The sequence below is a fragment of the Apis mellifera genome, linkage group LG1 (assembly GCF_003254395.2).
Source record: "Apis mellifera strain DH4 linkage group LG1, Amel_HAv3.1, whole genome shotgun sequence".
In the NCBI taxonomy this organism is placed as follows: domain Eukaryota; kingdom Metazoa; phylum Arthropoda; class Insecta; order Hymenoptera; family Apidae; genus Apis; species Apis mellifera.
In genome coordinates this window covers 16987779-17001982 of record NC_037638.1, presented here as the reverse complement: position 1 = coordinate 17001982, position 14204 = coordinate 16987779, and the positions used below count along the sequence as shown (strand labels likewise).

General features: G+C 36.3%; 2 protein-coding genes across 3 annotated transcripts; one reads left to right on the top strand and one right to left on the bottom strand.

Moving 5' to 3' along the window:
• Positions 1–2151: 2151 nt before the first annotated feature.
• On the bottom strand, positions 2152–6169 carry LOC724763 (odorant receptor 9a). Its single transcript, XM_001120660.5, has 6 exons — positions 5679–6169; positions 4332–4617; positions 4152–4251; positions 3922–4032; positions 3452–3607; positions 2152–3370 (listed from the first exon to the last, which is right to left on the bottom strand). Exons 1-6 carry the CDS (start codon positions 6145–6147, stop codon positions 3320–3322), a joined length of 1173 nt encoding a protein of 390 aa, XP_001120660.2. The 5' UTR covers positions 6148–6169; the 3' UTR covers positions 2152–3319.
• Positions 6170–7455: 1286 nt separating this feature from the next.
• Positions 7456–13945, top strand: LOC551621 (leucine rich repeat G protein coupled receptor). Of its 2 annotated transcripts, XM_006571015.3 has the most exons (21): positions 7456–7567; positions 7933–8046; positions 8353–8424; positions 8556–8658; positions 8783–8854; positions 8934–9005; positions 9072–9215; positions 9277–9345; positions 9411–9476; positions 9727–9798; positions 9914–9985; positions 10310–10381; positions 10484–10555; positions 10640–10710; positions 11198–11359; positions 11618–11763; positions 12026–12176; positions 12599–12728; positions 12865–13055; positions 13229–13384; positions 13464–13945. In XM_006571015.3, exons 1-21 carry the CDS (start codon positions 7480–7482, stop codon positions 13613–13615), a joined length of 2247 nt encoding a protein of 748 aa, XP_006571078.1. In that variant the 5' UTR covers positions 7456–7479; the 3' UTR covers positions 13616–13945.
• The last annotated feature ends 259 nt before the right edge of the window (positions 13946–14204 follow it).

Genomic DNA, 14204 nt, shown 5'->3' with positions numbered 1-14204 from the left:
CAAACTTTCCTCTTCAAATATCTTCAGTTTACTGTCAATTTTTTTTTTTTTTTTTTTCTTTTTAATTTTACGACAGTCCTGAAATTAATCATTATTTCTTTATTTATTAATTTCTTGATTCATTTCCCGATATATCGGATAATAATCTTTCATTACTATATTTTCTGATATACCGGAGTAGCGTATAACATGTGCGAATAACATAATATAATACTTCAATGTTATCTAGCAAAGAGAAAAAAAAAAAAAAAAAAAAATCACTATCGAAATGACGTATGAATATATATAGTATCGTGAAATTTTACACAATACTATCAGGCAGATCGATATAAACAGTGAACATCAATATTATCCTCGTGCGTATATAGTAACAATAAGTACCGTGCTTTTTTGTTACTTAGAAAGAAAAAAAAAATAAAATAAAATAAGACAAAAATAAATAAAAAAAAAAAAAAAGAAAAAAAAGAAAGAAAAGAAAAAAATCGTTATTAGAGAAGAAAAAGAAAAGAGGAAGAAACTGAATGAGATCGTGCACTCGGAACTCCATTCACGTATCTTTTCGTTCCGAAACGTCAGACATGTCTATAGCACATTCATGTGTCCTCGATCCATTCTCGAGAACATTGCGTCGTTCGTTTGTGTATCGGTGCGACGTTCTCGAGAGCCACCTAATAATAAAACAAATTAAAAGAAAAGGAAAAAAAAAAAAACCCTCCAAAAAAAACGAACAAAACAAATCGAAAAAGGGATAAAGAAAAAACGCGAAACGGTGAACCATCACCCGTAATACACGTACACACACATATATACACACGTACACACCTTTCTCTTGTACAATAAAAAGCGAATAAAAAATCAAGTGAAAAAAAAATAAAAAAAAAATGAAAAATTCGAAAAAAAAAATTTTGCTGAAGGCAAGGATCTAATTATCTAGGAACGAGTGTTTATAAGAGTGTGCGGAAAGTCCAAAATTTTGAAGGTTTCTCGATCGATCCATTCGTCTCTAGAATCCTTCTCGGACGTTCCCCCTTTATATTGTAATCCTTTCTCTCTTTCTCTCTCTCTCTCTGTCTCTTTATCCCTCCCTTTATCTCTCGCCCTTTTTCTCTCTTTTTCTCTCGAACACGATATGATATAAAAACAAAAAAAACAAAAAAATTTCAAAACGGACGAGACATTTAGTGAACACTCGCTTCCATTAACCCACAAACACAAACACGAGACAGCACAATATTAACACGTACATACACAACAGAGTTAGAAAGAGACACGCGAATAACACACGGAGTAAAATCACGGTGTAACACACTCTTGAAAAAAAAGAAAAAAAGAAAAAAAAAAGTGCATATTCATAATACTGACAAGAGGACCCCGTGCACAAACAGACGCACGATTTTATATGGAACATAATTGTGGAGGTAAACTGCGAATGCATCTGCGAGGCTGCGTGTGTTTTAACATATGAATGTGTGAGTCAATTTTGTCTGAATGAAGGGGGGAAAAAAGAGAGAAAGAATGATGATAAAAATAAAGCAGCATCGAATACATTACCATGTGTTTATGTGCTTGTACAGCGTACAAAAGGCTGTCACGATACACCGACACGATACCCCTTTTACAGACCTAAATAAACAAAAAAAATGTGCGGAGAAGGGGAAAAAAAAATGGTATGGATCCGATTTTTTAGTGAACCGAGAGTCGTACGTACGTACTACACGATACTCATGATCTCGCACGACCCTCGCGTGAACGAATCGTTGTAACCGTGATGAAATTCTTTTAGGTTCTCGGTACCGACGAAGAAGCAAGCCCCTCCTTCCTCCGTGTCGATACGTGTCAACGTTGAGAAACGAAAAAATGAGCGCCGTGAGAGGAGAGGGTGGAAACCGATTTATAAGATCGCCCCGCTGGGAAACGAACACGAGAGAGATTAGATTATTAATTATCAATTATCGCTACCACCAGAATATTTATCACTAGAACTACCACTCCATCTCTGTTTGTACACCTCGTATACATTTAATATCGTTTTCCGTTGAAAATTATTCTCAGACACATCTCTCAATAATCGCGAAAAAAGTGTTTGGGTAGTTCTAGTGTTAAAAAGAAATCGACAATATTTATTATACACCGTATCTTCATTCTCGTTTCTTTTTTTTCATATTTTTATAATCATCGTGCGAAAAAAAATGTTATAGCCCAGACGATTCGGCCACGATCGCTAAGAATTCGCTCCATACCAAGCAAGCAACAATTTCTTTCGAATCGATTCCTCGGCCGTGTATCTCTCGTCGTATAGAATTGAAACGCGTGCAATGATGTTCCCGTCTCCGTTTTTATTTCCGCGTGCGAGTTGGACATCCATCCCGTGTCTCTCTCTCTCTCTCGACTCTCTTAACTTTTGGAGAGATGAACACGGGAGGATGCGCCACTGTTACTGAAAGTTCCTGCCACTGAAAGTGTACACACGCGCTGCAACCGTGGACCGTGCGGTGCGAGAGAAAAAAAAAAGGGGAGAGGGGAGAGGATCGGTGTATCGTGAAGGCCGTATGCACGTTAGCTGTGTTACTCCATTCGTAGGATCGAGGTCGTTGTAAAGAGATAACGCACGACGGCAGGGTCCATGTGCTTCGACCTGGCAATAGGGACGATTATTTACCGTGAAGCACGAGTTATATGCATAATTTGTATCCTCCCTCGGCAGTTGTACATTCTGTATCTTTCTTGAATAAACCGAAATAAATTTTTCTTTTAATTCCTTCAGCCAAACACGAGCCGCTGCTCGGCGACGATTAGGTGGAATGACACATTCCGAGAAGCTGATATATCGGCGCGATGTATCGCCCCGCCACGAGGAAGTTCGTGGAAGTGGGCCTTCCAACGGGAAGAATATTGATTTCGACATTTCGGATTCTGTGTAGCCACTCCACCTTGTCGACGTTGACGTTTCTTCTTTTCCTGGCCCGACACCTTATCCCTCGGTTAATCATCGTCAATCGCGCATCATTTATCGTGGCGTGAAATAAAGCGGTCATGGCATGTGTACGAAAGGGGAGGGGGAGGAAAAAAAAAAAATTTCATGAGTGTAAAAAAAGTAGAGAGATGATTAAAGGGGGAAGATTTTTAATTTTTTATCGTACGACGAAAAGATACGTTTAATAGTAACTATTAATAAGTTTGATATTTAAGTTTCTAAGATTTGGTTTCTAAGGTTTGTTAATCGTTACGTTCGTAGTTGGATTGGAACAAGTCCTTCTTTGTTTTTATTCTTATTTTTTATTCTTTGATAAATTAAACCTGCTAACCGGTGTCAATTTGTTTAGATGATACTTTTTAGAACGGAGAGGTAGGCCATTGATGCTTTTACTATCTATAAGTAAATTAAGCAAATGTAAAAGAGAAGAATTTAGACGATGATCCTTGATAGTTTTGTAATTGGAGAATAGCTTACAACGGCAAAAGTTTCTAAAGAAAACACGTAAAACTTGCCAGCTGTTAGGTATAACGGTTTCTGCGCTCGAGCGATACAAAATATTAAAGACCGCGTGTACTGCTCTGGTAAATCGTACCAATTAGTAAAGTAACAAGCCATTTGCACTTCGCTACTCTGAAAATAATAGCGATTTATGGTTTTATTAAAACTGTCTATGTGTAAATTGTAAGTGTTCTGATAAATATTCATGAGACATTTTAAAGATATTTCGATTAAAATGTTGCTGGAAAATTATAACTTATCCAAAGAGTAATTTAATATAATAAACAATTCAACAGGATATTTAATTAATTTAAAACTAGCTTAGAATTTGTTGAATCCCAATCAATTAAATTGAATTATTATATTTAAAAAATTGCAAGTTGAAAAAACAAATTTAAATAAATAAAAATATGTTCCTCTCTAATTGTAAGATTTTTCATAATTACCTCGTTAATGAGACACTCTCCCAAGAAACAATAGCAGAATGCTAACAGTATAACAGCGCAAGAATAGATTATAAAATGTATCGTATTCATATCTTCTCCCGATTCGCTTGTCTAGAAAATATTTATAATTGCAAGATCCTCGTTAAATTTAAAAAAAAAAACACGGATCAATTGCTTTTTAATAAAGTGCAAAAATTATATTATAAATATCCAAATAATTATAACATTACCATAAGTAATTGATAGACCACAATACACAGTGAGAATATTAATCCTAATGTTTGTACAAACATCAGAGAGCTAAACGTGTTCGCTAAAATATTCGCCAATCTACAATTAAATTAAACAAGTGAGTGATCCTAATGTCTTCTGTATCAAAGTTTAGATATTATTTTAAACGAACGACTTACCGTAAAAGCTCGGTGTGCCGTTCAACGAGTGCCTTCATTTTCGGAAAATATATCTTCGGCTCGATATTGACGTTTCTCATGCGATACGCTACAATCGAAAGTTGGCTACAAAGATGGAACGTTAACGTCACCAGAAGGCTATCCGCCCCTGTTGCACCGATCGTTAACAACGTACTCGTCGGTATCAAATAAACGCAGAACAAGGCGTACGTTTGCAGTTTCGTTATTTCGTAAACGTTATTCACTTTCATGGGTAATTCGAAAGGAAGGGTACAATTATTGTACTCTGTGAATGGATAAGATTAATATAAATTGTATAATAAATATTTCCAAGCGCGTATAAATTACATATAATTAAAAATAAAATAATTAACGTTACATTTTGATGAAAGTCAATGGATCGAAAAAACATCGAAGATTTCCACGTTACGTAACGAAGAACGCGATAATAATAACTGAAACTTTTCACTCCACTCCATCTCGGAAAAAAAAAAATGAAAAAAATCGGGAAAGCTAAAAATCCGGCTATCCACTCTCCGCTACTTAGGCCGCCACTTATCGAAAAACGAAGAGAGGGAAGAACGTGGAAGCCCATCGAGTACATAAATTGGCGTTTGGCCGGCCGTTGCGAAAAAGGGAAACCGAACACTGCCGGTGGTCGTCGTGCAAAATCCTCGTCGAACTGTGACAACCTCGTAAAACGTAACCGTTTTGTGTATCCGTGAAGGAAGTAACTGTCTCGCCACGAAACACCATAAACCTGCACACTGCTAGGTAACTGTAAGCGCGATCATATGGATACAGATATCGAGTGCGTTTCCTGGATTCGAGCGATAAAGTCCGCATTAAAATCTTGATTTATCTTACCCGACTAACCGTGACGCGTCGATAATGCCCGCCGGTTTAATAAAACCGCCATTTTTACCACTCTTTTCGCAACGAAGACCGGATCCAGAGACGTTCTTTCGACTTTTAATGAAACGTCATTCTCGATACACGGGTGTAAAATTAAGTTCTTGATGTTGAAATTCTCTCGATTGTTAATTCTTCCAATATTACACCAAATCGATATCCATGTTTATTCTTACCGATGCTCGACCGTATATATATATATAAAATTCTTTGCGATTGTAAAAATTTGACAAGTGGATAATGAATATATATCTCTTTCGAAGTATATGGAAAGTGTGTTAATTTTTAGAATTTAAAAAAAAGACACGCGCGGATTCTTCTCGGCGAAGAATATCGAAGAAACGTCATCGATGAAGTTATAAATAAATATACTTTATTTTGGAAAAAAAAACTACGGAAAGAGATCGGGGGAGAGCGTCTCGCGATCGAACTTACTCGATAAAAGGCAGCCGATGATTGGCTTGGCGTAAAACAACGTGGGCACGAAGAATAAAGACAAGGCCGACGAGGTGGAAAATAAAGTGGCGGCCACGTTATACCAGACGACCGTCCGCCTTTCCTCCGCCGACCGATACAGGCCCTCGTTCACGTCCCTCTTGACGACCGTCAGCAACGGTAGGACGAGATGCATATTCATCCGGAACATCACGGCCTTCAGCACTATCAAGATGGTTGGGAACGATAGCGTGATATTTTTCAATGTCTTCTCAAGGTCGTGTATATTCTGCACCAGTGTCACGATCTCCAGCCAAGTGAAGATCACGACGTACGTAATGTAGAGAAAGAATCGAACGTCGTTGCGATTATCTGGCCACAGGCCGGATAAGCCCAACAGCCGTTTGCTCCACGAAATCACGTTCTTGTCGTAGAACAGTTCTACGTACGACGATATCGGCCTCCTCATCGTCGAGGAGGCGTTCGTGAAATCTGACACAGTATCGAGAGTCGTTAAAGTTTTTACTTTATATATATTATATATATTATAAACGTAACGAGGATTGCAGTTTATAGATTTTCGAACGTCTCGAAAAAATGCCGCGATGAGATTAAGCCTCTCTTCGTATCAATTTTAATCTGGTTTTCATCTTCGAGAATGGAATAGAAGAGAACATGTCGTAAGGATAACTTTTTCTTCTATAAGACGCCTGTAATAGTTTCTTTCGTATCGGTCTCGTTAAATATTTATCTTCGATCGGATTTGTACGTATCGTAAAATTCCAACTTATTGTCAGAATTTCTAATTTTTCCAATGAAAATTGCTCTCCCTTTTTTGTAAAAAGTTGGATTACTCGTAAATGCAGGAACTTTTCACGAGGGAAATTGGACGGAGGATTGTGCAATTTTCATTGGAAAAAATGAATCAGAAATTCTGCTCGGTTGGAATGGTGGACGATGGACGTTCGATCGATACTAGTTCCCCATTAATGGGTAATTACACATTCCTCGATCGGTATTGTTTCGAGGCGAGTCACGCCATTGGCGCGAATTGCTCGAATCGTGACTCCAACTTTGTCAAAGACGTATCTGCATACGTTATAGAGTTTTCCCTTGGTGCGACGATCGTGAGTGAACTTTCCGAGCGGGCACGTAATTGAGCAATTATTACTTCCTATGCGCTTAACCACGTTTAATACAATTTTTATTTTGCACGATCGACGAACAATTATTTTCTTCACTTTCCTTTCCTTTCAATCAAAACGCGTATTCGATTCGTACAAAACTGTGCGACTTTCTCTATCTCCGATATTTCAATTCATTAGGTTATAAAAAATAAAAACTGGATAATATCCCTGTCAAATTTTGTCTTGATTTCTTAAACGCTGCTTGCAACAACCTCATCACCATTTTCCATCAATCAATCGATCCATCAATAATGATCTACACGCGAGAAGTTCGAACTTGAGAAGATACTCGTCGATTCAAGATTTCGTTTCAAGAAAGGCTATTGCGTTCCACGTCACGATTTACGTAGATCGCTAAGATAAATCGATCGACGTAATTTCGGATCGCAACAGAGCCGCAAAGGACGGACAAGAAATCCTGATTCGAGGACGATGAAGAGCGCGTGTGCGTGGTGGCCGAGCTTGCGACCGAGCTAGCGAATGCAACCAGTGTCATGCAGTCGTTGCACCGTGCGCATGTGGGGAACGTTGTTCATGCGAGGGAAGACACAGAAACCCGTGGAGCACAGGGGCGTTAGAACGCTTTTAAAGGAGGGAGGAGTTCGAGTTTCGAGATGAGGTACAAATATATCGGTACGATAGGCGCGTTCCTGATCGCGACCACGTGCCTTTTGTCGGGGTTGATGTATTATTTCAGCCAAGGTATGCGATCTTTATTAATAAAAAAAAAAGCGTAATTTGATTTTTCACTATCTCTTCGATAGACGAAATGTTAAAAGGATTATTAAGAAATTATTTGCGATTTAAAATTATCAAATTGTCCTGAGATTTTGGAATTATGTTTCAATTATTTTATATACGTAAGATTACTTCTTTTTCATAATAATACGATTAAGAAATAAAATGGAGTTAATACAAAAAAAAAATGCTTATGTAATAATACGTTTTTCATTTGCAAGCGAGAGATCGATTTAAATCATTCTCTCTATTCGCGTTTCATTGAATCTTTACGCTTGAAAACAATTGTTGGAAAGGCATATATCTAATTCTAATTTTCCTAATTTCAGATACTTGTCCAATGGGAACGTTCCTTTGTCAGAACACCACTATATGCTTACCCCAGAGAAATTGGTGCGACCAAGAAATCCAATGTCCATACGGAGATGACGAGCAAAATTGCTGTCGGTTCATTGTATTTATTTTTCACCCCTCCTTCTCCCTCCCAAAAAGGAATCCATTACAAAAAAATAACGATTTGGACATTTTGTTATTTGCACGTACGACACTTTTGTATTGGCCCAAGAGTATCGTCAAACCACCTCTTTCCCGGTCAAAGAAACAAATTAAATTTAAAATTTAGTTACGATGTTATGACATTTTTATATACGCCGCCGCATCTTCTTCTTTACACTGTATAAATGCCAAACCTTCCCCCGCCCCTCCCCTGTCCGAGCGGGGCAAATATAAAAAGTTTACTTTGTATGCAGATGATTATCACGGGGTATTGGACTGGTTTGGCAGTGACAGAGATTCCAAAGCTGTGAAGGAGTTCGTTTGTGGTAAAGCAATATCCATAATTTATCGGGGAACGGAACACAATATCGTGTAACGGAAATAAAAATGCTACGATATAAAGAAAGATACGCAATGGACGAGATAAGAATTGTCAATTTACGTATTTTTCTGCTAGATTCCACCGACGTTCCTGTCAGTTGTAAGTACGTGATGTGCCGTGCAACGTGTCAAGGATACTCGGATATTCCACGAAACTTATCTTCTCAAACTACTTCCATGTAAGAATTTTTTTAAACGTTACGAAACGTTCGAATTCCTTCCTCCTCGAGCGTATAATTTTTTAATTTTTACAACGTTAATAGACTACGTTTCTTTATCCTTTATCGATGATCTTTCTTTTAGAACTTTGTACGATAGCTCGATCGAACGTGTCTCGGCGGGTGCATTCGCACAATATTCCGAGATTCGTATACTGTAAGCTTTTACTTTTGCCTCGAATTTTATTAAACCAATATGAATATTTGAAAAATGTATTATTAATGCCACCTTTTAGGTATCTTGATGGCAGTAATATACGTGAGCTAGAGAAAGGAGCTTTCGCCAATTTAACCAAATTGTTCTGGCTGTGAGTATATGGAATGTAATTTTAATTCTCGTATATAAAATGATGAATAAATTTTCGATTGAACAGAGCTTTGGATAATAACGAGATTGGTGAATTTCTACCTGGACATTTTACCGGTTTGATTAAATTGGAATCTTTGAAGGCCAATAAGAATCGGCTCACTATGGCGGATTTCTCAGACTTGAAAGGGAGCGTTTATTTGAAACTGATGTAAGATGATTGAAACACAATATTATATTAATTAATCTCAGAATTCATCTTATTATTATAGAAATTTGAACGAAAATCAATTGACTTCGAAAGGATTACGATTGTCGGAATTGCCAGAGCTTAGCGAGATGTAAGTTCAATTCTCTCTTCCTTTTCTTTCTTTTTTTCAAATTTACATAAGAATTCAAATTTCAGATTCTTGGATGAAAATAATTTCGAATCAATTCCTTTGTTCGATGGATGTCCCTCGTTAAAATCCCTGTACGTACGTAAGTAAATAATAGTAAACGATGGAAAGATTAATCCCTGAAAAACGACGTGTCTCGCGATTATCTCGCAATTATTGTAATCACGGACTATCCTTCTAAAATTCTATTCTAATTTATCACTTAACGTCTCATAGAACGTAAAATTCTTCGCGCAAACAATAATATCAAAGAATTAAATTCCGCTAAGAGGAGTTAAAGCTATTTCTTTTTTAACCGTTGTTATTTATGAACCACTGGACCAGAAGTATGCAAAGGAACAAGATAAAGGGGATCGAGGAGGACACGTTTCAAAATTTGGAGCAGCTGGTCGAACTGTAAGTTCCTCGCGTTACATCAATTTGCGTACGCTCCTTATGGCAGTGTAACGAAGTTATGTCCGTCGTACATCATCCGTGTGTCGTGTGCAAAACGGATTTTTTTCCCTTTCAGTAATTTGGCGTTCAACGAAATAACGACCCTCCCGCTCAATGTATTCCAACCGTTAAAAAATCTGACGAGCCTGTAAGTATACGAGGCACCGGTATCCACATAAATTGTAACGCTACACGTCTTAAGCTACGCGCGTGCTTGCAACATGTTTACCTGATATTTACCGTCGTACACACGGCGTTAGAAAAGCAAACGAGAGGAACGTCACGTATGCCGGCGTTAAAACTTTTATTTATTGTAGCGGCACGTACGCGCGGGAAATAAGGCCGATACGAGTTTTGCCGTGTCGTTTTAGCAAATTTTATGGTAGAATTAAAGCCCGTTTAAACGGGGGATTATTATAAAGCCTGGGTGGTGTTACACGTGAATAATTTTGAAAATTGTTATTCATTACAGACAATTAGGTTATAATCATTTACATAATTTACCGATAACCGTTTTGAGCCCGTTGACGAGACTTCGCTCTCTGTAAGTTCTAATTCAAATTTCTATATTTTACATTATTATTCATACTCGCCATTTGTGGAAATTCTTTTTTCTTAATCGAGTAATTCAGCGCTTGATTTTTAGAGACTTGGAGGGTATAAATTTGGATTCGTTGGAGAAAGATACGTTCAACGTGTTCGAGATGTTGGACTTCATGTAAGTAGATTCTATCCGTGTTCAAACGTCGGTTTACAAGTTTATCTCGTACGTAAATGGAATTTTTCGAATATCGTTTTACAGATACTTCAAGAAGTTTCATTATTGTGCTACGTACACACCTAACGTAAAACGATGTCGACCCACCAGCGACGGTAAGAGTTTAAAAAAAAGAAAAATGACACGATTAATTTCTTTCATTGGAAATATTATTCAATTACAAGATATATTAAACTAAAATTAATTTAAACTTTATAACTCGGTAATAATAACTCGGTATAAACGTGTTCTTTCGGTTCATCCTTATAAATAATCGTGATTTACTACGTCCTATTAACTTACCTATGCGGCTTTAATCACGAACAACCCTCGCATAAAATAATCTGACGTTAATGGGTTATGAGGCTACTATTAGCCCATTAAATACATTTCTCACGAAATTACAGCTACTATAACATTACTTAATGATTTTAATCACGCTTATAAAATATCTACTAGTTATTAATATAATAACTAATAATAATCGTAATAATTCCGATTAAACTTGTTATTAAACTTTTGGCTCGTTCAAAAGGAAAAAAAGAAAAAAAAATATTAAAATGCAAATAATGGATTTCATATTCGATGCAATATTCTACACAGGCGTATCGTCGTTATCTCACTTGCTCGATAAAACTTTGTTACGAGCAGCAGTATGGATAATTTCTGGTGTCACCTGTGTGGGCAATGTGCTTGTATTATGGGGAAGATTCACGGCCAAAGACGAGAACCGAGTATTAACCATCATTATTCGGAATTTAGCAGGTAAATTATATTCTAAATATATTATTTAACGTACGCTAAATTTATGAAATTAAGATAACAAATATTATTATCCCTATTCCATAATAATTATAAACAAAATGTTAATGTTTTCGTTGCATGATATATAGCGTTACAAAATGGAATATTTATTTGAAACTTTATTTAAAAAAAGAATCGATCGTTTGTTGTTAAAATGACACATCTATCTTAATATTATGCGTCGTAAATCATGCAAGGAATCGTACAATCTTTTTACAGTCTCCGATATGTTGATGGGATTGTACCTATTCATAGTCGCTCTTACGGACATAATATTCCGCGATAATTACTACCAAACTGCCAGCACGTGGATGTCCTCCTGGTTTTGCACTTTCTTAGGAATTTTGGCAATGACGTCTTTAGAGGTATTCTCAATAAATTCTCAAATAATTTATTAATCGTTCTCAAATTTCATCTCGACTATACATATATATATTTATCGAATATTTATTGGCAATTTTCTTTCTATACTTTTCCACAATTAATATAATTTAAAAGATTGAAATATCGTTCACACATCGAAACATCGAGTTGTACAGACTCTTTTATTTTAATATCTATTGAATATTCGTGTGTTTGTAAAGTAATCGGATGTTGATTTTATTGAAATGGAAACGATTTATCAAGGTTTCTGTATTGATCCTGTCGTTCATGTCTATGGAACGATACGTGCTAATCGCGGCACCACTGAAAGGTCACCGTACCATGACACCCCAGACAGCATCTACATCGGTGATCATCATTTGGATCATAGGAATTACACTCGCTCTCGCGCCAGGTTCATTTTCACCTTTCTTATTTGTTCGAGGATCTTGATCGGTGATAATATCTAACCTATCAAGATGTCGGGCTACTTGTTAAACGGTTGTAATAATACGAGCCAGACGATGCGCTTGTTTCGCCATTTTGTGAATCAATTGCATTATATTCTAATTGTATAGAAGAGAGTAACATTTAATGATTTAAGTAATATCGAAATTCTAAATAATGAATAATTTTCTTTCCAATATTTATTTTTTATTATATTTTTTTTATATATAATTTGCACTCTTTAAAGGAGAGGAATCAAATTCCTTTATTTGCAAAATCTCTTCGTTCGTTTCTCGAAGCACGAATTGTTTTATTTTCCATTCTGCTCTAATAATTAAATCCACAGATAATAGCATGTTTCCTAAACTAATTGTAATATTCGTTTGAAAGTGATCATCTGGCGAAGCAGCACGAGATTTTACGGAGTGAACGGAATGTGCTTCCCTCTGCACATCGACGATCCGTTCCTGATCGGATGGGAATATTCGGCCTTCATCTTTCTAGGAATAAATCTTATGGGGTAAGCAATCAGTGACTATTTAAAAAAAAAGAATTATAGAAATTAAAAAATAGTTCATCGAGGTTTGATAAATCGTTACTTCGTTTCGAAACGAGGAGGAAAGAGTCGTAAGGTTAATGCTAGTTGGCGATTACAGGCTGATCACGATCGGTTTCGCTTACTTCGGCATGTTCCTGAGCATTTGGAAAACGAGACACGCCTGTTCCTTGTCTGTCGGCGATTCTGAATTCGCCCTGCGATTTTTTCTGATCGTTTTAACGGATGCGGCCTGCTGGGCACCGATCATCGTTCTGAAGATTAGAGCTTTGTTGAAGTATCCCATTCCAGGTAAACTATTCATTAAAAATTGCATCGTCCAAGTATGAATGTTAATCGTCGATGAGATTCGATAATTCGATTTGCAGGGTGCGAGTTAAATTGCACGTTTGATTTAAAAAAAAGAAAGAAATGGATGCTCGAGTTCAATAATAATTTAATGGAATATTTATATTTTGTTACAGCCGATCTTCACGCATGGGTGGTAATTTTTATATTACCCGTGAATAGCGCGGTTAACCCGTTGTTGTACACGTTTACCACTCCGAAGTTTCGAGAGAAATTGCACGATGAATGGCTTAGAAAAATGCATAATTGCGTGACGCGAAAATCCTCCCAAGCTATTTCATTGTAATTTGAATATTGGGTTAAAATTAGCTTAACGAAAGAGTGAGTAAAATTGACAAGGAAATATTATAGATTCGCGGGTATCCACGACGATAAACAAGAAGAATACAACGTTGTGTTTGAACAACGGAATTAATAATAATTACGACAATAATAAAATTCCATCGTTGTTTCAATTTAATAAGGAGAAAATTGTGTCTGTGAAATGCGATCACGTTCTATGAACTTGTATTATATTACGATTCATAATTATTCTTAGAATTTTACGAGAGAGAAAAATTGATATCAAAATTAATCGTAATGCTTATTAAGTGATCGATTGACAAATTCCAATTAAAGCTTGATGATAATAATAATTTTATAAAGAATTATACAACTATTCATGAATATTCAACAAGAAGCTGTTGCATATAAAATAAAACATGGTTTCTGGAAAATTATACGAGAGGAAAAAGAATTATTATTGCTGTGCATCGACAAGAAAAAGAAATGATTTAACATTGTATTAAAAAATGTTCAAGCAAGTAACAAGTTAATAAACCTATCCTGAACGATTATCGCGTTATCAATCAAAGTCAATGTCAAGAAGATAAAAATTATCTATATATAGGCAAATTCAATCACGCGTAGGTGGTAAAGTAGTCACATTGGCATTAAACGTAAAATTCAATGCCACATTGTTCAACGATTCAACAATGATCAATCCCGTATTTTACGTCGTATTTTACCGGAATAAATTGAAGATCATTGGCCCGAAGTTATTATCATCTTAAACGTTTAACTCGCATTTTTCCCTCGGGAGATAGAAGGAAA